At 46.1% G+C, this 24,413-nt stretch overlaps 1 protein-coding gene across 4 annotated transcripts in view; it reads left to right on the top strand.

The window, feature by feature from the left end:
- The first annotated feature begins 778 nt into the window (after positions 1–778).
- RGMB (repulsive guidance molecule BMP co-receptor b) overlaps positions 779–24,413 on the top strand; it is a 49,674-nt gene continuing 26,039 nt past the window's right edge. Inside the window, exons 1-3 of one of the 4 annotated variants that reach the window (XM_081880511.1) lie at positions 779–912; positions 2,876–2,962; positions 9,124–9,362. In XM_081880511.1, coding sequence (XP_081736637.1) covers positions 2,958–2,962; positions 9,124–9,362 — 244 coding nt within the window. In that variant the 5' untranslated portion in view covers positions 779–912; positions 2,876–2,957. Of the gene's footprint in view, positions 913–935; positions 1,678–2,351; positions 2,370–2,637; positions 2,963–9,123; positions 9,363–24,413 lie in introns of those variants that run through there. The other 3 variants (XM_081880513.1, XM_081880514.1, XM_081880512.1) reach the window with 3 other exon arrangements.

The following is a 24,413-nucleotide window of genomic DNA, read 5'->3' as shown; positions in this document are numbered from 1 at the left end:
TTTCTCTGTTTGTCCCAGAGGGGGCACAGGAGAACTAATAGTTGCTGTGAAATTCAGGAGTGACCTCTGATTCAAAGAGCGTGTGGAGGACAAAGTTTCTGCCTGACTTTCCCCGGAGGGTGAGGATGCTCTCTGAAAAATAAAAAAATAAAGTTTACTCCAACAGCCCTAGTGAATTCAGGAAAGTTACCTAAGCAATGGTGTTGTGCTAACAAAGGGACCGTGGACTTTCCTTTTCCTTCTGATTCTGCCTTGGGGAAATATCGTTTACTTATTCATTCATTCATTCCAAATGCAATCCGGCTCCAGAAATGAACTACTACAACAACAGATAATAACAACTGCTCTGACTGGCAATCAGAAAGGGAAGGGATGCAGGAGGCGTGGGGATAATGAAACATCTGGAAATAAAAGAGGGAACCTGGAGATTAAAAATAAAAGAAAAAAGTGGCAGGCACTGTGAGCAGAGTAAAGAAAGAGTGAGTTGCAAAAGGTAGGCAAGAAAGTCGCTTCCTGTCTCTTGGCAGAGACCAGGAGGGGCAGCCAGCTGATGGTCCAGATGTTCAGGTACATTCCAGCGGTTTCCGCGAAGGGAGGGGGCAGCGAGCGAGAGGCTGGGACTGGGAGCCGAGCCTGGGAGCAGCGCTACCTTCGCCTCCCTCATTTGTTTGCGGCGAGACCGTGGCGCTGTCGTTAAAGGCACCTCGTCGCCTGCCTGCCTTCTCCCTCCCTCCCTCCTCTGTCTCTCCCTCCCTCCCTTTGTGTCAACGCTATTGAGCGCAGGAGGCCGGAGCGGAGCGAGCGCTTCTGGTGGCGGATCCGGAGACCCCGGAGGAGCCGCACCTCCTCGCTGGCTGGCTGGCTGGCAGCGCGGGGAGCGTCAGCGATGCAAGTGACGAGGCGATGCTCGCGGTGAGTTTCTTTTCCCGCGGGGGAGGGAGGGAGGGGGAGATGGACTTTCCCTGCCTCTCCCACTCCTGCGCGCCGGGGGGTCGGCCTCTCCCCCGCCCCAAATAGAACCTGGGAAATCACTTGTGGAGGGAATTCGCCTCGGGCCAACCTCACACCTGGAGTTTGCAGGCGCCGGCGGGAAAAAGTGCTCCGTCCATGCGAGGCTCGGAGCGCCAGCCTGGCTCTGTCTGAGCCTCATCCGGCGGCTGGGAAGGGCTTCGGAGAGAAAGCTGCTTGGGATCGAGGAGCCGCGCAGCCGGATCCTGAGCCACACTGCTTTCAAAGTGTGTGTGGGGGGGGTCGTTAGTGTTGTCCACGCACTTTACCCGGGAGCAAGCCCAGCGCACACATTGGGATTTCTCAGTAAGCAGTCAAGAGATGGTGGATCTCGACGACTGGGGCGATTAGGTCATGCCCACACAAGGATCTCTTTATAGTGAGTGACCAGATCGTCGTTGCAAAAGGATCTCTTTATAACCAGCGATCTCCAGTGCCTGCCTGGGTCGAACAACCGGCACCTGCTGTAACAATAAGGAGCAGCGATCTTTTGTTATCAGTAACTGAGATTACCCCCCTCCCCTTCCAAAGCAGCTGGAGGAATTTTCTTTTTTGTACTTGTGGGGAAGACAGCGGGGGTCAGAGCAGCCAGCTAGCTACGTAGAATGAAGCAACCACATCCCATTGGTTCTCACCTGTCCGTTTTTATCCTCACAACAACCCTGAGAGGTAGGCTCGGCTGAGAGAGGCAGAGAGTGCCCACCCAACGAGCTTCGTGGCTGAACGCACGAGTGTGAAACCCGAAGTCCTGGTCTGGCCCTCTAACCACTATGCCACACTGCCTCGCTTTCAAGCGATTTCCTCGGAAGCTGCCCGTGTACATTACCCTGGAATGTCATTCTCAAGGCTTTTGCTATCCTTAAATCCAGTTTTCCTGGGAATGAAATATAGGCTCGGGAGCGTCAGGCTGCGATCTTTGAATTTTCAGAGCGTGGTGATCCCACAGTCCACTCCTAAAATACCCTTCCTTGCAAGGAGGAAATCTCAAGGATTTCAATGGGCTTCCATTGAAAAGGGGGGGGGGGAGGTTGGTTCCGTAACATCCTCCGTCAATTGGCAAGTAAAATCCTAACATGTATATATACTTGGGAGACACTGAGAATCTTAATCTTAGGGTCGTGAGTTCGAGCCGCACGTTGGGCGACAGATTCCTGTATCGCAGGGGGTTGGACTAGATGACCCTCGTGGTCCCTTCCAACTCTACAGTTCTGGGACTCTAAGAGTTTTCTGAGGTATCTTTCTTCCAAATCAAGCGTGCCCATTTCCGCGGTTTCACCAAACTGGGAGGGAAACTGGTTTTGCCCGCACTTGACACTGGAAGGAAGGGAGCACCAAGCCAGGAACTAACTGAGCTTCGCGGAGTAAGTTGCGTCTGATGTGTCCTTATCAATTTCAGGGCAGCTAATCGCCATGTCGGACCCTACCTTAAAAAAAGAAAGTGCGGGGAGCCCCCCCTCCACCCCCCATCTTCCTGACAGCCTTAATAACCCTTGTTTTTAGGAAAGCAAAGAGCTTGAAAAACACATGAAAGGGCTCTGTCTTCCTTGCTGGAAAGCAAGAGGTTAAACTTTGTTTCGGAGGGACGAGCGTGCTGGTTTCCTGAGATAAATGGGCAGGAAGCAAATTGCTTCCCCTGCTCTCTGGCCAGCGGCTCCCAAATGCTTTTTGCACCTGCTACTCTGCATTTTTGCAGTTCGGCGCTGCAAAAAACAACAACTCCCCCCGCACGATCGCATCACTTTCTTCCAGCCTGGCTCGAGCAGAAAGCCTCTTTCCCCCGGCCCCGGGAAGAGGGACCGTCTCGCCGCTATCTTGATTGTTTTTTTATTTATTTACGATTGCTGTTTTTGTTTTCGCTGCCGATCAGGTCCTGAACTACCCGGCGTCCCATCCTCGGAGATGCAGGTTTGACGACCCCCTCGGTTCGCTCGGCGCCGCAAGGGTTAAAGATGATGTAAGTAGCCAAGTATTTTTTCTTCTTCTTCCCCCGAAGCGGATTTATTAAGCGCTCCGTGGTGGGTGCGCGCGGGCGCGCGCGTTTGTGCCCAGACTTCCCCAGATGGCCGGAGGAGAGAAGCAATGGAGGGAGCTGGAATGGGAGTTCTGGGTTCGAGTTTTACAACTAACCCCCTGCGGACTGAATCTGTCCACACACAGACCCTATCCACCAAGTTTCCAGGATTCAGAATGGTGTGCTGGCAAAACAGTTCTGCAAACGGAAATCGCATCCACAGGGGGGCAGTTCAAGCTGCTCACGTCCCTTCTGGGGACTAGTGCTGTTTGAAGGAGAAGCCACAGTTTCTTTCACTAACGTTCCCAGCATATGCTTGACACATGACCAGCTACACGATCCTTCAGTTTCACTTTCCCCTTCCCTCGGGTTTTCTGTTTACATGTTGATGCCTCCTTCCTGGACAGTAACTGCTGGATCCTAAGTGTGAAGGAAAGCTGACTGGATCCCCAGTTAGGCGTTCATTCATATCGGGTCTCCCAGCCTAGCTGGGCAAACCAGGAAGGTGTCAGTGGCTGCAAGGCACTTTCAGGTGGAAAGGTTTCACCCCTAGATACTTTATCTAAATACCTCTGCTTTCAAGGGAATCTGTTCCCAAGGAAAAGTGCTCAAAACTGGGACCTTAATGCTTCTTTACTTGTAAGTACATCTGAGGTGTACTTGCCAATAAACTTGCAAATAAACAAGATTATGGTGCTCAGGGCTCTTGCCATTTGACTTCCATCAAGTAAGGCAGTTAAGGATGAGAGGTAAAAAACCCGAGTGTTCTTGTTACAATTTAATGGATTTAGGAGGAGTCTAAAGTGCTCTGATGCTTTGTGTGGATTTAAGCTAAAGCCGTGCGTGGATCTATCCTGTTGATGGCAGCAGTGGCGGAGCACTGGGGGGGGGGCAGAGAGCAGGCGGGGGTGTGGCTGGCGCACATCCCAGGGGGCGTGACGTGCCAACCGCAGGGGCGTGATGCACGTCCTGGGGGCATGGCATGCTGTCTGCGGGGGCGTGGCACCCAGTGTGGGCGGCGGCGGGGGGGGGAGCCATGATGGCACCCCACCAGGATCGTGCTGCCGGGGGCGGTGCGCTCCCCCCGCACTCCTCTCCCTCTGCCAGTGGATGGCAGCGTTTTCTTGCTTTCTCAAAGTCCCGGCCTTATTCAAGGGATGGAGACGCCCTCAAATGGAGGCCAACTCCTATCATCCCTGACCATTGGCCATGTTGGTTGAGGCTGATGGGAGTTGGAGTCCAGTAACATCTGGAAGGCCGCAGGTTCCACATCCTTGTCTTAAAACACACACACACATTCTTCTGAGTAGCCATATTCAGGGTCGAAACTAAGTCACACTGAATTAAGTAGGGCAAACTAGTAAGTTAGCAGTCAAGGTGACCAGGGCATTTCCTTCAAAAGGCTCCTGCCATAGGAACATGGTCGGGGGATGATGCACAACATTGCAGCTGGTAACATGTGGAACACATGTGGTCCAAACTTAAGGGGGTCCTCTGTCAGCATAAGGAGAAACTGAACTGCTCAGTGGTTCATTTCCAGTTGATGGTTTTGTTGGAACTTTGCAAACACATGCCAGCACTTCAAAAACCAAACTTTTTGGTCACAACAGATCTAAATAAGATGTCATTAATGGGCATCTTTTTTCTTTTTCTTTTTTAAAGCGGGGGAAGTAACCTTTCTAATTCAGGGGTATTATGTTGGCATCAGCATATTTCATAAATAAATAAAGAGAATGTATATGTAGCACATCTCTTAACAGTGGCATTTATATCATTGCAAAAGATGCAACTGAAAAGCATCATTTCCCAGCGTCTCTACAACTGAACAATCAAACCCCCTTTGGTGAAATGTAGCTTCTTTTAATGAAAGCTGTAACATTTCATGACCTGCGTGTTTACAATAACTCAAGAGCGCCCTCTACAGTGTGAAGGGCTGCCATGCAGTAGAACGAGAGCAGAGAGAGCCTTTTCCTCCAGCGTTCTTTTTTAAAAAAATAATTTTCTGCATTCAGTGATGGTCTTCCTGTAATCTATGCTGAAGAGTCAACTGCTCTGAAAAAAACACACTTGCATTTTATATACTTATATAAGTTAACATATTGATTTTTGCCAACTTCAATTCATTTATGGGTTGGATTACTTCTGACTTTGAACTATTTTCTATATATACCCTGATCTGAATCTAGTACAGGTTACAGCAGTTAGCAGAGCTTTAAAGAGGGCAGGGCCCCCACTCTTCCAGTGGTCATACTTTAGAAATCCATAATTGTCTTAATGCAGGTGGAGGTATAGCACAAGTTGTGACCAGTGTCTCTTTATTGTTTAATAAAATTACCAGAGACAAATGGTTTGTGGATCTCTGGCAAAACAGATATTTTACTATTTAGGCAAAGTGCAATCCTATGCATATTTTCTCAGAAGTATGTCACTGAATGACTCAAAAGTAGATGTGCAGACTCAGTTCTACTGAAGTCTGTGGGACTTGGAATGAAACAGATGGGCTGTAAACTAGCTAAAATCACACAGTGGTTTTATAAGATTTTATGGTGATACTAGAAATTTGTACACCTTAAGTGGTTTACTTTGCCTCACAAATGTATCCAACGAATGTGATGACTTGGTTGAGAAGCACCTGGTTTTGAGGCAGTAATTAAATACACACTGCTTAGTACAGTTTGGTACATATTTACTTAGGAAGGAAGTCCTGGGTTCAATTGAGCTTACTTCCACATAAGTGGTAAAGTACTGAAACAACAGGTTCTCTCTGGGAGTTCATGCATCTCAAAAGCCACTTTTGCTAGTCATTATAACTTGATGGATGTGCAGTGTGTACTGTCCTCAAAACTAGATTAGGGATCTGGAACTTGTGGTCCACTAGATGTTGTCAGACTTCAGTTACCAACAGACCCAGTCAGCAGAGAAAACGGTCAGGGTTAATGGGAGCTGAACTGTAGTCCAATGTTATGTGGAGGTTTCCCATCCCTGCTTCAGATCTTGCTAGACCACCAGCTGTTATATAAACCACCTGAGTGTTGACTGTTGGCCCATGTTTGTGTGAACAGAGATGGTTGGTGCCCATTGAGATTGGAGGGGCAGAATGCAGGGAATCCCAAACAGTAGGTGGTGCTTGAGCCAGTTACAGACAGAGTCAACTAATTTTAGTTTCCCCATCATCCGGACACGGAGCAATGGATCCAAACTATAAGAAAGAAGATTCCACCTAAACATTAGGAAGAACTTCCTGACAGTAAGAGCTGTTCGACAGTGGAATTTGCTGCCAAGGAGTGTGGTGGAGTCTCCTTCTTTGGAGGTCTTTAAGCAGAGGCTTGACAACCATATGTCAGGAGCGCTCTGATGGTGTTTCCTGCTTGGCAGGGGGTTGGACTCGATGGCCCCTGTGGTCTCTTCCAACTCTATGATTCTGTGATCCTCTTTCCTGCTAAATTATACAAGGGCAACTCTGGGACTAAGGAAGAAGTTGTTGGGTTCTCCCACTATTCACTGCACTAGTCGTGAGAAATAAGGTGGGCAGGTGGGGGCTGGTTGGCAAGGCACTGCCCCACTTGCCCCAATGAACCAGCCACCACTGTTCACGACTCCCTGCCTGTATAGGTAGGTTTGCATTTTCTTATTGACATGGATATAATCCATGGGGGGTTGGGGGACTTCATCTGCTCAACTTGTGCAGTTCAGACTTTTGCCAAAGGCACAGGAGCAGCATCGGTTAAAACAATTGCAAAATAAATTGCCTGGCTTGCTTGCTTGAAATATGTGACTATACTGTTGTTTATAGGTGAAACCTCAAACACTCCCTCAAATCATTCCAAAGGTTTTAGAATTATGGTGGTATTTCAAGTTAGTTTTTGTGACCTTGGTGGGACTTCCTATTTTGGGGGCTGAGGGCACCTGTTTAAGGAGGCCCTTGTGCCCTTGCTAGAGAGTCACTCCCTTTGAACCCAGTGAGGGTACAGGGATGCTGTGGCTGCAACTAATAGCAAGTTCTTGCCTAAATGAATTCAGGATTAGGTTAAAGTAGGACCTTCAACATTTCCTCTGGCTCAATTCCAGGCCTCTCATTTTTGCATAACAATTCTTCCAAGAAATAGCCTCTATCCAGGTTGGAGGAAAGAGGGTTAATTTTAAAAAAGGAGCCCTTCTGACTGCCCCAAGGAGATATGCGTGCGAGCTGTTGAAAAGGAAAGTGTATTCAAGTGTTAAAGCAATTCGTGAAGATTAGATTCCACTTCACACTTACAGATAAGGAAACTGGATGCTGTTAGACACCCCCCTCCTCGCTTCCACGTTGTGTATATCCCGCCCCTCTCCGGCAGACTCCTTGTCCGCGTGCCTGGCAGCAATTTAGTACACTGCCTTCAGCCTCTGGATAGGGGAGAGACAGAAGGAGCAGCAGCTCAGTACGAGATCAGTGCTGCTAACGTTTACATCACAATCCATAAACTATTTCAATAAGAGCTGCCCTCCTGCCAATAAGTGATTATTCTATAGATGCTTAGTCAAGGTAGCGTAACGCGGATTAGTTGCCCTTTAAATTGCCCTGTTTCGCTTAAGCCGCTTTAATGCACCAACCGTACACCAATTGCTTGGGTGTGTGGGTGGGTGGGTGTAGTCCTCTCTCTCCCGATCTTTCTTTCTAGAAAATACACTCGAGCTAAGAATAGGCAGGTTGCTAATTATAGATCCCCCCCCCCGCATGATAATATATAAGTGGAGCTTCCGGTCTTCTTGTTGTTCTTTACAATTCACTAGAGAAGGGTGGTTGTTACGGATTAATTATACCAGTTCAAACAAAACAACACCCTTTTAAAATGAGAACTGGAAGTGACCAATTGGAGGACGCCTCAGTCCTAATGATGACTAATTTCACAGCATGCTTGCTTAGGATGGCAACATTAAAATCCCGCCCTTTCTTTAGAGATGCCTAAGGAAGTCGTATGCCCCACTTTCCCCGTCTAACAAATAACTTCGCTGCTAAATCGAGGACACAAAAAGTTAACAGGAAATTTAACTTGAAGCTGAATCTCTCCTGGGGAGAAGACACAGCGCTCTCTCGACCACTTCAGGCAGAATCCTACGGGCAAACCCCACCCCTACTTTCCAAACGTGTTGCTGAAAACAAGCAGCCTTCAACCTTGTTCCAGGATTCTAATTTGGAAGGTTTGCCTAGTCAACGTTCCAGTGTTAAGAGTACGGGGCTGCGCTGGGCCGGGAACGTGATTGGCCGCTTAAAAAGAAAAAAAAAGTTGAATCACGTGGGGGGGACCCCCTCCCCTCGAAAGAACAGCTTAGATTACATCAAGCCAGCGCTCACCGGCCGGATCTCTAGTATAGTCTCGGCAGGAATGTGTGCGCTGGGAGGAAGGAGACGCGGCCCGGGGGTGGTGCGTAAAGGCGCAGACTTCCCGGCAGCGAGGGGGTGGGAATCACTGGAGTGTGAGGGCTCCGCAGTAAAAACAAAAAAGTCTCTTCCAGGCGGGTCGTTTCCCTCCTAGTGTAAGGAGACTCTGCACTAAATCTGCAGCCTGCTTTCCGCTTTTGTTTTGTGCAATTGGCCAGAGCAAAAATAATAATACCGACAGCCAGCCATTGCAAACAGTAAACACCTAAGCAGTAGTACAGGCTCCTTGGAGAAGAAGAAGAAAAATCTACTCCAGAAATTGGTTTAGTTAGGTGGAGGAGGGAGAAGGAGGAGGAGGAGGTAAGTTCCGGCCTCCTATGAGGGTTGCCTTTGTTTGGCTGAACGGGCTCTCGGAGCCAATGGGAGCGCGCCGGGAGGAGTGGGGCGGGCGGGCGAGCCTGGTGTGAGTGTGTGTGCAGAGCCGAGATTGCTTCCAGTGGGAAGGGTGTCGGTCTGCTTTTCTGCTGCCAGGTTTCGCTCCGCTCGGCGTGAGGACGGGGCCGACCATCTCCGGGGCTGCTCGGTGGCTTTCCGCTCACCCGCTTTGTCTCTCTCTTCTTTCTCCCCTCTTCCTCCTCCTCCCTTCCTCCAACCAACCGCCGCCTCTCCGCGATGCCGCCCTCGCTGGCCTCCGCCTCTGCTCCCGTGTGGCCTGGCGGCCTCTTTCCGCCGTGGGGTTGATCCGAAGGAGGAAGAAGAGGAAGCGCGGAGGCCCGATCGCCTGCTCATGCAGCAGCCCCATCGCCGCCGCCGCCGCCGCCCCACCGTTGGAGTCCCGTCGAGCTGCATGGACGGGCATGGGGAGAGCGGCCCCTCTCTGCGCCATCGCCGCCGCCAACGCCGCCAGGGCTGAGCAGCAGCAGCAGCAGCGCCGCCCCCCGCCTGCCCTCCTCGTCCTTTTCAGCCTGGGGCTGCTCCTACACACAGGTACCGCCTGGGCCCCTCTTTGGGCGGGGGTGGGGGTGGAAACCCCCGAGAAAACGGGCCGGGATGGAGCGGGAAGCGACGCCCCGACGGCTGCGGAGCTGTGTAGTGAGACGTGTTTGTTCGCGAGTTGTTGGTTTGGGGGTTCCCTTTATTTCTTTTTTTAACGGGACGTTTGGTGGGCGAGCTGGGCTGCCAAGATCCGGTGTTCACTTCCTCGGGAGCAAGTGGAAAGCCCGAGATCGTGCGCGCGCGCGTATGTGTGTGTAGAGGAATCTGAAGTTTTTGCGCGACCCACCTGGAGCGTCGCAGGCGGGGCGGACGGCTCCTTGCTGAAGGCGCGTGGTGTTCCGAGGCTGCTCTTGCAAGTGGGAGCCGCTTGTGCCAAAACGCTTGTTTTGCAGCCCCGAGGAATCTGACACACACGCGAAGGCTTCTCCCTCCTCCTCCTCCTCCTCTCCTTTCCGCGGTCTCTGCTTTTAAAAAGCAAGTCTGCGAGCCTTCTCTCCCCAGCAAGGCGGGGGCGCGGAGCTGGCCCCGCTCGACGGAGCGGGGGAGGGGGCTGCCGTGTCTGGGTGAGTTTGATTGGCACCGCTCCCTCCCTGCCCGGGTGTTTACTAAGTCAGCGCCGAGATCAGGTTTCTCTTCTCTTCTCCTCGCCGCCGCCGCCTCCTCCTCCTTCGCGACGCAGGAAAGAGTGCGCCTGGGCTCTCCTAATCTGCAGCTGGCGTTGAAGGATTTTGGGAGGAGAAGGCGAGGCGATCTCGGTGAAAAGTCGTCGCTTTCCCTTCTTCCCAGCGGCTGAACTTTGAATGCGGATCTGTTTGCGCGGCTGGAATTCTCACTTTTTCTTTTCTTTGCTCCAGTGGTGCAACTGGATGAGGCTTGCTGCTCCTGTTTTGTTTTCTGCAAGATGCCTCTGTCTTGTCAGCTGTCATGCTGTTTTAAAAAATGGTATTTCTGTTGGCCTTCCTGTAGGAGCCCAAAGCTTGCTGGGTTGTAGCCTTCTCCTTTTCATTTCACCCCGGGAAGCTTGCTGGGCAAAGGACTCCTCCGGCTCAGGCAAACCCAACAAAGGTTGGGTTTGTAACATGGCTTGGGTGGGTGGGGGGACTTTATGGTGTGTATGGGGAAGGGCAGAGTCTGGTTTGTGTGCAGCAGGTCTCAGCTTCAGTCCTTGGCCATCCCCAGGTTAGGGATGGGAGAGTCCGAAATCCTGATGGGATCCTGATGGGATTTCTTCTGTTCTTCCTAGCAAAGCTTCTTACATCAGTGTGTGAAGGGGATCTGAGTCCCCAACTGTTTTTCTTCTGTGCCTTTCACACTTTTGCTTACAAATAAAGTAAGGCCTTTTCCTGTCGCTATTGACACACCATAGCAATTTTCAGCTTCTGAATGTATTGCTTTTAAAGATTTTATTACTGCTTTTCTTTATTTCGGAGGGAGCGGGAGCACCCAGGAAGTTTCCTAAAAATGAAAAGTCTCTGAAATCAATAGGATTTTGTGCTGGGGTATTTGGTCAGGCATACAGTTTTAAATATTTGTAGGCCACCTTTCTGGGCAACGTGCTCTGAAGGTGACAGCGGTGATATGATACAATATCAAATTAGAAACTTTTTAAAACCACAACAGTTAATAGAAATACTTTAAAATATTGTTCAGTCAGTAGAAAGAAACTGAGAGAGGCCCACTCTTGGTGTTCCTTGGTGCAAATGCAGAGATTAGATACATGAGTCCCAATGAAAATCTACACAGACGTATTTTGTGAAGTTCTAGATTGCACAAAGTTAAGCAGTAATACAACCTTGGAAAGCTGTGAGAAGAGCTTACTAGAGACATTTCACTGAGTAACTGGAAAGAATGAGATCACCGTGTCAGAGATTTGTAGAGTTAGAAGGGGTCAGCCATCTAGCCCATGGGTAGGCATGGGGGCCGATTCGGCCCCCTTCTAAATCCGGCCCGCAGACAGTCCGGGAATCAGTGTGTTTTTACATGACTAGAATGTGTCCTTTTATTAAAAATGCATCTCTGGGTTATTTGTGGGGCATAGGAATTCGTTCATTTTTTTTTTCAAAATATAGTCCAGCCCCCCACAAGGTTTGAGGGACAATGGACCAGCCCCCTGCTGAAAAAGTTTGCTGACCCCTGATCTAGTCCAACCCCTTGCAATGGAGGAATCTCAGCTAGATCATACATAACAGATGTCCATCCAACCTGTGCTTTAAAATCTCCAAGGAAGGAGAGTCCACCACTTGTGGCAGTCTGTTCCACTGTCAAACAGCTCTTACCATCAGAAAGTTCTTCCTGTTGTTTAGTTGGAATCACCTTTCTTGTAACTTGAATTGATTGATAGAGGTCCTAGCCTCTGGAGCAGGAGAAAACAAGCTTGCTCCATCTTCCATGTGACAGTCCTTTAGATGTTTGAAGATGGCAATCGTGTTTCCTCTGTCTCTTCTTTACCAGGCTAAACATACCCAACTCCCTCGACCATTCCTCATAAGGCTTGGTTTCTAGACCCTTGATCATCTTGGTCACCCTCCTCTGCACACATTCCAGTTTGTCAATATTCTTCTTAAATGGTGGTGCTGAGAACTGGACACAGTATTCCAGGTGTGGTCTGTCCAAGGCATAAGAGAGAGGTATTACTGTGGTTGTTTTAAGGAAAGGGTTGATTTTAGTTTTCCCAATGAGATTTAACTATATGAAACTGCATTAGACAGCTTCTGATAGAGCACACCACTTATTGTACTAGAGGCCAACATTTTTTGAATTTTAAGGAAGAATGTGTTGACAAACTGGCTCCTGTCCCAATCTGAGAGCACCAGCTAAATTTAGGATTCCGGGTGTAGAATAGCTTAGCTTTCAATAGGCTTCATGCTCCCAGTGGTCCATCGAGAGAAGCGATGGTCCTTAATCAAAAGCGAACTCGTGTTTGTGGCTTTTGATCTTGTGTGTAGGTTACCAACCCGGCAGCCATAGAATGTGTGAGGTTTTTGTTTGCAGAAGGTGTAGCACTGACAAGTCAGTACTGAACAAAGAACAAATTCTCTCTGTGACTTCCTTTATGAAATATTCAGAAATATTGTTTCTTTGGATCCAGAACTTCTCTTTCTGTTTACAAAGAGGCCCTAGAGCAAAGTCCTGTCTCTTTTGGAACTTTGTAACAAATACTGTGAACCAAAACAATAAGGGAGAGTTCATATGGTGTTTTGTTTTGTTTTGTTTTAAATTCAGTTTATTTATTCAGTGGCGTAGCGTGGGTTGTGAGCACCCGGGGCAAGGCAAGTAATTTGCGCCCCCTAACCCGTGGATTTGCGCCCCCTAACCCGTGGATTTGCGCCCCCTAACCCGTGGATTTGCCCTAACCCCAGATGTTGCGCCCGGTGCGGCCGGCCCCCCCTGCACCCCCCACGCTACGCCACTGTATTTATTACACTTTAGAATCATAGAACAGTAGAGTTGGAAGGGCCCCTGAAGATCTTCTAGTCAAACCCCTGCAATGCAGGAATATGCAACTGGATCGAACCTGCAACCTTGGTGTTATCAGCACCACACTCTAACCAACTGAGCTATCCACATTTCCCCCTTCCCCAAGGGGTTAAATGTGGCATACATGGTTCCTCTGCCTCCATTTTATTCTCACAACAATCTTGTGAGGTAGGCTAGACTGAGAGATGGTGACTGGCAGTGGCACAAGGTCATGCAGTGAGTTTTATGGCCAAGTGGGGAATTTGAACCCTGGGCTCCCAACAAACACTTAAATGTACACCACACACTTGCTGCATTCAACAGGTGTACACTCTTATGTCCCATCGGTACGCAGTAGTTGAGTTGTAAGCTCACATACAATATTCAGTGAGGGTACATCTCCAGTATGTATACATCTTTGCTGCCAGCGCAAGAAAATGGCTTCAGTGACACTTATTAAGTGCATCACTGAAGCAATTCCTTTTACTGGCAACAAGGCAAGGCATGCTGGGTCTGCTACACTTCTTGTTCCCTACCAAGATTAACATTCAGTGGAAAGAGTTGTGGTAGAAAGTGGAATGTAGACCTACCCTTTTTATCTATTCTGCATTTTCTTAATCTTTAACCAAAGCATGAATTTTTAAAATGAAAAACCCCAACTTCTGTAACATCATAATTTTAGTTACTAAAATACTGTAAATACAAAATTCTCAGTGTCTGTTATTCCTAAAAGTATGTATGGCTTTCTTTAATTTACATACAGCACCATCCTAGACACATCTACATAGATGCAAGTCCTATAGAGTTCAGTGGGATTAATCTGTATAACTGCAGCCATAAATGCATTGAATATTTACATTCTGAGAAGGACGGGGCTGCAACAAAAACACCAAGCTGCTTAAAATAGCATTTGAACTGGAAATTATTTTTCCAACATGGTATCTCTGATTCCCTCTTGGGGGTATGTTAAATATACAGAACTGCATCCAAAATAGACATACTTCTGTGGGTTAGTGAATGTTTAAAAAATGTACATTAAAGACACCAGGAACCCCTGTTAAGATTTTCCAACTGGGACCTGATGAGAAATCCTATGCTAAGGTTGCAAATCTAGGTACGTTTACCTGGGAGTAAGTCTTGATTTCACCCCAGGAGGTCTGATATACAGTGGTACCTCGGGTTACAGACGCTTCAGGTTATAGGCTCTGCTAACCCAGAAATAGTACCTTGGGTTAAGAACTTTGCTTCAGGATGAGAACAGAAATCGCACAGCGGCAGCAGCGGGAGGCCCCATTAGCTAAAGTGGTGCTTCAGGTTAAGAACAGTTTCAGGTTAAGAACGGACCTCCAGAACAAATTAAGTTCTTAACCTGAGGTATCACTGTACAAGTAACAAGTTTTTACAGATAGCACTCCAAGACGATGCCATCTCAGTGGGTTGCAATGGAATGAAGCACCTGTGAGTTCAAGGCTGGTTACATTGCCATCTTGGAGCAGGTGGGCACACACCTACAAGCTGCCCACCCTCTCAGCCCCACCACTGCAGCTCTGCCCCCTCATGTGCCACGACTGATCAATGCCACCAGTTGTTGGAAGAGCTCCACACAGGAATATGTTTTGATTTATAAAAGAACCCAGTGTTCGAAATTAGCCAGGTGCGAAGCGCGTTTTATAATCATGTGCAGATCTCTGGATGCCAGGATGGAGACTGACATCTCCATCTGGCTGGCCCCTCCAGCTTTCTTAAACAGAAGAACTTTTTTTTCCTGCATTTGCGCCCCATCTTTTCCTTCAAGGGGTACATGGTTCACCCCCCTCCTCACTTAATCCCTACAAAGACCCAGTGAGGTAGGCTAAGAGGTAAGTGACTGGCCCAAGGTCACCCAGCGAGCTTTATGCCTCAGTGAGGATTTGAACCCTGATACCCCATGTCTTAGTATGGCACTCTAACCACTATGCCAAACTGGCTCCCTAGAGTACAGTGGTACCTCGGGTTAAAAACTTAATTCGTTCCAGAGGTACGTTCTTAACCTGAAATTGTTCTTAACCTGAGGTACCACTTTAGCTAATTGGGCCTCCTGCTGCTGTCACACCACCGGAGCACGATTTCTGCTCTAATCCTGAAGCAAAGTTCTTAACCCTAGGTACTATTTCTGGGTTAGCGGAGTCTGTAACCTGAAGCGTCTGTAACCCGAGGTACCACTGTACTTCTGCTCTAGAAATTAAGTAGGCAAATAAATACAGTAAAGATCAGGGTGAGTACTTCCACCCAATTCCAACCCCCTTCTGGGGGAGCTTCTTTCTGCTTCTTGAGGCTCAGTCTCGCAGGTCTTCCAGTTGTGACCTGCTGCTGGCCTTGTCCTGTACTTAGTCATGAAGTTGTAGGCCTGTAATCTTTTATTATTTTCAGTACACACCAAGGTGGATAAAAATCAATGATATTATATATATATATATATATATATATATATATATATATATATATATGTTATGATTTTTTTTTATTTAAATCAGATTTTTTAGAATTTAAATTGGATTTATTTGATTTAAATCAGATTTAAATCAGATTGGATTTTTAAAATAAAATGCTATTGGAGGAAAAATCTAAAGATAACTTTCTATTTAAGTTATATTATAGTCCAAAGGCTACTCATCAGGAAATAAGGATTTGTTTTAAGTTTTTCATGTGTGCTAACACTCAGTTTAAGTTTTTTTTTTAAAAAAAAATGTTTAACCACATCAGTTAACAAACATGGATACATATGCTGTAATGTTATTGTTTTAGTTAAATAAATGGTTTGAATTGTTATTAAGGAAATGATTCTTTTTCTCCTTCCAATAAGATACAGCAGAAAGTTGTCCAAATATAAACAGTTAACTTACTGAACCTCAAAATAATTTCATAAAAGGCTCTGGCTGCAAGCTTGCAGCACTCCTTCCTCAGCAATAGGAAGTAGGCTCTCTGCTGGAGTGCTATAGCAGGTTTTAAAGGGACTATTGTGAGTGCAGTGCCTAGACGGTTAAACTAGCACCAGGTTCAAATCCCCACTAGACCAAGCTCCTAAAATGCTTCTTTCTTTCTTTCTTTCTTTCTTTCTTTCTTTCTTTCTTTCTCTCTCTCTCTCTCTCTCTCTCTCTCTCTCTTTCTCAAATCTGCCCCCCCCCCCAGTTTCTTAGAAAGCAGATTCTTCTCAGAAACAAGTGCTTTTATTGCCATGCAATCAGAGACTGGCTATTTCTTTCTTCCAGTAGCACCTTAAAGACCAACTGAGTTAGTTCTAGGTATGAGCTTTCGTGTGCATGCACACTTCTTCAGATACACTGAAACAGAAGTCACCGGACCTTTCTATATAGTGAGAAGGTGGGGAGGGGTATTACTCAGAAGGGTGGTGGGAATGGGTGATTGGCAGATAGCTGCGATGAGCCTGTTGACGACTCTTAACGACTGCAATAGGTCTAACAGGAAAAAGCAAGGGGTGAGAAGGTGAAAAATGGCTTTGTCATGTATAATGAGATAAGAATCCAATGTCTTTATTCAAACCAGGTCTCTCCATAGTTTTAAGTTTGGTGATAAGTTGCAATTCAGCAGCTTCTCTTTCCAGTCTATTTCTGAAATTCCTTTGTAATAGAACAGCTACTTTGAGATCTTGTATAGAATGTCCTGGGAGATTGAAGTGTTCTCCTACTGGTTTTTCTGTCTTGTGGTTCCTGATGTCGGATTTATGTCCATTTATTCTTTGGCGTAAGGTCTGGCCTGTTTGTCCAATATAGAGAGCTGAAGGACACTGTTGGCATTTTATGGCATACACAATGTTAGACGATGAGCAATTAAATAGTCCCGAGATGGTATGTGTGATGTTGTTGGGGCCAGTAATGGTGTTGTCCGGGTGTATGTGGCAGCAAAGTTGGCATCTGGGTTTATTGCAGGCTCTGGTGCCAGTGTCCGTGTTAAGTCTGGTTATAGTATTATTGTGGGTTAGGAGTTGTTTAAGATTGGGGGGCTGTCTGGAGGCAATGAAAGGTCTTCCTCCCAGAGCTTGAGAAAGAGAACTGTCATTGTCCAGGAGAGGTTGTAGATCTCTGATGATGCGTTGTACTGTTTTAACTTGGGAGCTGTATGTGATGACTAGAGGTGTTCTGTTATTTTCTTTTTTGGGTCTGTCTTGCAGCAAGTTCTCTCTGGGTATCAGTCTGGCTCTGTTGATCTGTTGTCTAACTTCATCTGCTGGGTATTTTAGTTCTAAAAAGGTTTGCTGTAGATCTCTTAGGTGAGAGTCTCTGTCTGTAGAATTGGAGCAGATGCGGCTGTAACGTAGTGCCTGGCTATATACAATGGACTGTTTGGTATGTTTGGGATGGTAGCTAGAGGCATGTAGATATGTTTGTCGGTCAGTTGGTTTACGGTATAAGGTGGTGTCTATGTGCCCATCCTGTATTTTTATAGTAGTGTCCAAAAAATGTATTTCTTGCATAGATTGATTCATTGTTAGGTTGATGGTGGGGTGAAAATCATTGAATTTCTGGTGGAAGGTGTCCAGGGTCTGTTGACCATGTGTCCATATGATAAAAATATCATCAATGTATCGCAGGTACAAGAGAGGTTTGAGTGGGTAGGAGTTTAGGAAACGTTGTTCTAAATCCGCCATGAAGATGTTGGCATACTGTGGGGCCATGCGGGTGCCCATTGCTGTGCCGCTGATCTGAAGGAACAGGTCATCACCGAATTTGAAGTTGTTGTGGGTAAGGACAAATTGGCAGAGTTTGGTAGCAAAGTCCGCTGTGGTTTTATCTGAAATGGTATTCCTTATAGCTTGTAAACCATCGTTGTGTGGGATATTGGTATACAGAGATTCCACATCCATAGTAGCTAGTATAGTATTGTTGGGAAGATTATTTAAAGATTGTATTTTCCTCAGAAAATCTGTGGTGTCACGTACATAGCTGGGAGCACTGATGGCATATGGTTTCAGAACAGAGTCCATATAACCGGAGACACCCACTGTAATAGTGCCAATACCTGAAATGATGGGGCGTCCTGGATTTCCTGGTTTGTGTATTTTAGGTAGAAGATAGAAAGTTCCTGGTCGAGGTTCTGTTGGTGTGTTTGTGAGGATCTGTTCTTGGATGTGTGGGGGTAGCTCCTTAACAATCTTGTTCAGTTCTTTTTTGTATTCTTGTGTGGGGTCTGAGTCCAATTTTATGTAAAAGGCGGTATTGGAAAGTTGTCTGTGAGCCTCCTGAATGTAGTCAGTTTTGTTCATGATGACGACCGCTCCACAAAGGACAAAGGTACCCCCACACATCCAAGAACAGATCCTCACAAACACACCAACAGAACCTCGACCAGGAACTTTCCGGTTATATGGACTCTGTTCTGAAACCATATGCCATCAGTGCTCCCAGCTATGTACGTGACACCACAGATTTTCTGAGGAAAATACAATCTTTAAATAATCTTCCCAACAATACTATACTAGCTACTATGGATGTGGAATCTCTGTATACCAATATCCCACACAACGATGGTTTACAAGCTATAAGGAATACCATTTCAGATAAAACCACAGCGGACTTTGCTACCAAACTCTGCCAATTTGTCCTTACCCACAACAACTTCAAATTCGGTGATGACCTGTTCCTTCAGATCAGCGGCACAGCAATGGGCACCCGCATGGCCCCACAGTATGCCAACATCTTCATGGCGGATTTAGAACAACGTTTCCTAAACTCCTACCCACTCAAACCTCTCTTGTACCTGCGATACATTGATGATATTTTTATCATATGGACACATGGTCAACAGACCCTGGACACCTTCCACCAGAAATTCAATGATTTTCACCCCACCATCAACCTAACAATGAATCAATCTATGCAAGAAATACATTTTTTGGACACTACTATAAAAATACAGGATGGGCACATAGACACCACCTTATACCGTAAACCAACTGACCGACAAACATATCTACATGCCTCTAGCTACCATCCCAAACATACCAAACAGTCCATTGTATATAGCCAGGCACTACGTTACAGCCGCATCTGCTCCAATTCTACAGACAGAGACTCTCACCTAAGAGATCTACAGCAAACCTTTTTAGAACTAAAATACCCAGCAGATGAAGTTAGACAACAGATCAACAGAGCCAGACTGATACCCAGAGAGAACTTGCTGCAAGACAGACCCAAAAAAGAAAATAACAGAACACCTCTAGTCATCACATACAGCTCCCAAGTTAAAACAGTACAACGCATCATCAGAGATCTACAACCTCTCCTGGACAATGACAGTTCTCTTTCTCAAGCTCTGGGAGGAAGACCTTTCATTGCCTCCAGACAGCCCCCCAATCTTAAACAACTCCTAACCCACAATAATACTATAACCAGACTTAACACGGACACTGGCACCAGAGCCTGCAATAAACCCAGATGCCAACTTTGCTGCCACATACACCCGGACAACACCATTACTGGCCCCAACAACATCACACATACCATCTCGGGACTATTTAATTGCTCATCGTCTAACATTGTGTATGCCATAAAATGCCAACAGTGTCCTTCAGCTCTCTATATTGGACAAACAGGCCAGACCTTACGCCAAAGAATAAATGGACATAAATCCGACATCAGGAACCACAAGACAGAAAAACCAGTAGGAGAACACTTCAATCTCCCAGGACATTCTATACAAGATCTCAAAGTAGCTGTTCTATTACAAAGGAATTTCAGAAATAGACTGGAAAGAGAAGCTGCTGAATTGCAACTTATCACCAAACTTAAAACTATGGAGAGACCTGGTTTGAATAAAGACATTGGATTCTTATCTCATTATACATGACAAAGCCATTTTTCACCTTCTCACCCCTTGCTTTTTCCTGTTAGACCTATTGCAGTCGTTAAGAGTCGTCAACAGGCTCATCGCAGCTATCTGCCAATCACCCATTCCCACCACCCTTCTGAGTAATACCCCTCCCCACCTTCTCACTATATAGAAAGGTCCGGTGACTTCTGTTTCAGTGTATCTGAAGAAGTGTGCATGCACACGAAAGCTCATACCTAGAACTAACTCAGTTGGTCTTTAAGGTGCTACTGGAAGGAATTTTTTTATTTTGTTTTGACCATGACAGACCAACACGGCTACCTATCTGTAACTGGCTATTTCTTTATTTCTGTTGATGTGACGAAACAGGCCGATCTATAAATCGTAATGCAGAAGGACATGAATTCGGCAACACTCATTTTCTTTCCCAGTGAACAGGGAAACCAACAACAGCAACAAAACCCCTCAACGTCATGCGTTACCCTTATTAGGGTTTTTATTCCCTGGTGCACTTTTGTGTTTAATCTGAGTTTGAAAACAAGAGCCGTTGCATTCTGGTGTCCATGGAAACCAGTTAATTAAAAGGGGGAAATGAATGCTATTGTCATTTATTTCGGTTGCTTTCTCCATTTACAACCAAACACAGATGCCCTACTGTTTCTGTGTTGCTCTTCATCTTGGCATTTTGATTAGTTGGGAAATTGCTTACTAACGTGAGCACAACTGAATTTTACAGCTTGCAGTGGTGGATTCTCCTTCCTTGGAGGTTTTTAAGCAGAGTTTGGATGGCCATCTGTCATGGATGCTTTAGTTGAGATTCTTGCATTGCAGGGAGTTTGGACTAGGAATTGTGTGATTCTACAGTTCCCAAGACACACCATCCTTTCTTAAGAGAGCAAAGCACATTATGGCACTACTTTGAAATGCTCCCATGTGATGCTCAAGCAAAATCCATGGTATATGGCTTAGAAATAGCTTTCGCTAAATGAGCATATCCTTAGCACAAAATACAGGGCAATTTAATATGGCTAGCTTTTCACTGGGCAATGTAATTAAATCTGTTTTGAAAAGTGGCAAGGCTTTGTGTGTGGAATGCTGTTTTAGACTCTTCAGAAGTTTATCCTGGGTGGAATGCTGGAGAGTATGAAAAGACAAGTGTTCAAGATATTTGAGACTACACCCTTTAGCTGCGCAGTGAGCATGCAAAAAACTGGATTTAATTATGTCGGTGCATAGCACTTCCAGAGCACTTCTCTCGTTTCTCTCTCCTCTAAACTGCCTCCTCACCAACCCCCCAAATGTGAAAAGCTATCCAACTTTATAATGGAGAAAAGATCATTTTATTCCTTCCCTTCTCCAGCATGTTTGTATGTGTGTTAGCCAGCTTTATTTTTGGGACATTTGAAGATAATTCCACAGGTGTAGGACATTCCGATTTCTTTTCAAAATTAAACATGTCAGAATTACATGTGTAAAGTTTGCATTAAAAGATGCAGAAAAACACTCAAGATTTCATCAGTTTGTGGCGGAAAGCTTAATTCCCTTGCAGCCTTCTTTGGTTTCAAATTAGCATGATAAATTCTCTTTTATTTTTAAAAGGGCATGTTCTTAATTCTCTCCCTTCCCCCAGCCCATCAAGTCTTGCATCTGCAAACTGGTTTAACAGAAACATGTATTCAAGTAACATGATAAAAGCGCTAAAATTTACGACAAGTGAGCTATGAAATTATATTCTTTATCATAATTAAGTTCTTTTTTTTAAAAAAAGTTGTCTTTTAAAGCTTATGCATAACAGATCTCTGTGAGCCCCACAATGAATGCCAGCTTTTCTAAATTACTTAGCTTTGGATCAGTACTTTTATATTGGGGGTACTCAGGGGTACACCTCAGTGCTATTTTTCTAGAAAAACTCACCATGAACTCTTAGAATGGCAATGAGGCTCACCTGAGAGGTGGCGGAACTAAGTTCCGGAGAGTTCCGGCTGGAGAAAGGATTGGGTACGCAGTACCAGTATCTTTTTTCTACAATAAAAACATTGTGTCTGATACTAGGATTAAATACAGGCACTATGTATTTTTAAGGGGGCAGGAGTTGCCCCAGCATCCGAAAACGAGTTCCTTCCCTGCTCACTTTACTATTTCAAGTACAGTTGTACCTTGGTTCTCAAACTTAATCCGTTCTGGAAGAATGTTCCAAAACCAAAGTGTTCCAAAACCCATAGAAAGTAGTGCAAAATGGATTAATCCATTCCAGGCTTTTAAAAACAACCCCTAAAACAGCAATTTAACATGAATTTTGCTATCTAATGAGACCATTGATCCATAAAATGAAAGCAATAAACAATGTACTGCAGTCACACAATCAGTCAGTAGCTGAACTGGGTTCCACACAGTCACAAAAACAAAGCAAAAAAGCCACAAAAATGCAAAGGAAATAGCAAAAAAAAGGACAAACCTCAGCATAACACTCAAAACGGAAGTGTGGCACTCAAAATGGAGCACGTTCGGCTTCTGAAAAAAGTTCGCAAACCAGAACACTTCTGGGTTTGCAGTGTTTGGGTTCCAAGTTGTTTGAGTACCAAGGTGTTTGAGAACCAAGGTACCACTGTACCTCACTTTTCACGCAAAGCGCTCATGATGGCACGCTTTTCTTTTCTTTTCCCCTCCCCACCCCTCCATTTTATATTTGCAACAGCCCTATGAGGTAGGCCAGGCTGAGGGGCCGCTAGGCCAGTTTTGCTAGGCTGCATCATCAGGGAGTGAGCAAGATACCCGTGAGGGCAGCTAGAAAACTAGCACTGTTCAGCTGCAAGATTTCCTTGCTGTTCTTTGGCTGAGGTACATATTGTTAGTTGGCATCTTCCATGCTCTTGCCAAACGTGCTTTAAAGAAGCATATGCGCAACAGGGGGCCTGTTGGGTTGGGCGCTCCCTTGCGCATTATGGTTTGGCCATGTGCTCTGCATGCGCCTGTCGAAAGCATTATGTGCATAGCGGTCCCAGAGTGCAAATGGAGATGGCCTATTGTGTTGATTTTACTAGGGATCTCCTGGCTTGTGGGCTTTCAGTTGAATTAGCAGGGGTCAGCAAACGTTTTCAGCAGGGGGCTGGTCCACTGTCCCTCACATCTTGTGGGGGGCCAGGCTATATTTTTTTTGGGGGGGGGATGAACGGATTCCTATGCCCCACAAATAACACAAAGATGCATTTTAAATAAAAGCACACATTCTACTCATGTAAAAACACGCTGATTCCTAGACTGTCTACGGGCCAGATTGAGAAGACGATTAGGCCGGATCCAGCCCCCGGGCCTTAGTTTGCCTACTTATGAATTAGAGCATGGTACTGATAATGTCAAGGATGCAGGTTCAATCCCTGTGTGGGACAACTGCAAATTCCTGCATTGAAGGGGGTTGGACTGGATCATTGTCAGGGTCCCTTCCAGTGCTACAATTCTATTATTCCATGAGTTTCCTTAATAACTGAGAATGAGAGAGAGAGAGAGAACACTTTTCCAGGCACTCACTGAGCCAGACTCCTGCCCCCCTCAAAAAACCCAGGCAGTCATGAAATAGTGTGAAGTTGGGAGAGTCTGGGTTTTTTTTTTTTATTTAAATGTGAATTGAATTGTAAATTTACCACCTGCATTCCATAGCCCCGTCTCCCCCTTAGGCTAGCCAGGCGTAGCTGCAGCATGTGGTTTCCGTAGTTAACAAATATTAAGTGTAGTTTTAAATAATTATGGGACTGTGGTCGATAGGGAAAGGTGGGGCAAAATCTCTGTAAAAAAAATAAATAAACCCCAAGTACTCAGCTTTCAGCCATGACGGAAAGTAAGACTAAAATCTGGACTCTCCCAAATAAAGAGTGTGACTTAACAGGCTCTTTTCTTTCTGCTTTGTAGAATATGTGGAGGTTGTGCGCATGGTCACATTCACACCATATGTTTAAAACACTGTGGCACCACATTATTCAGTCGTGCCCCCACCAAATTCTGGGAGTTGTAGTTTGTTAAAGGTACAGAGAGTTCTTAGGAGTTCCCCTCGCAGAGCAACCATTTCCAGAGTGGTTCAATAGTCAATCCCTCTTTCGCAGGGAACTCTGGGAATTGCATCTTGGCCAGCCTTCAGCCAATATTAATAGAATATTAATAGAATCGTAGAGATGGAAAGGAACCCCAAGGATGCAGGAATCTTTTTGCCCAATGTGGGACTCGAACCCACTGCCCTGCGATTAAGAGTCTCATGCTCTACCGACTGAGCCAGATGACAATGGAAGCTGCAACTCACTCATCTGGAGTTAGTCTCACTGAAGTCGGTGGTGTTTTCTTCTGACTGAGCATGGAGCATGCTCTCATGGAATAAAAAAAAAAAGTTTTGCTGAAAGTCCTACTGATGCGTCTGTTTGAACATTCATATACAGTGGACGCTTGGATTGTGAATGTGATCCGTGTGGGGTGCATGTTTGCAACCCGCAGCGGCGCGCATGTGCGGGTTGCAATTCGGCGCTTATGCACAAAGTGCGATTTAGCACTTCTGCGCATGTGCGACTGCCGAAACCCGGAAGTAACCTGTTCCAGTACTTCTGGGTTTTGGCAGTCCGCAACCCCAAAAAACGTAACCTGAAGCGTCTGTAACCCGAGGTATGACTGTATTTAATCCAAGGGCCTTCTGGCAGTTCCCTCACTGTGCGAAGTGAAGTTACAGGGAACCAGGCAGAGGGCCTTCTCTGTAGTGGCACCCTCACTGTGGAACTATTTGAC

The sequence above is a fragment of the Podarcis erhardii genome, assembly GCF_964252035.2.
Source record: "Podarcis erhardii genome assembly, chromosome: 11".
Lineage (NCBI taxonomy): Eukaryota > Metazoa > Chordata > Lepidosauria > Squamata > Lacertidae > Podarcis > Podarcis erhardii.
Note: the sequence above shows the minus strand (reverse complement) of the source record. Positions and strands in the feature narration are given on the sequence as shown.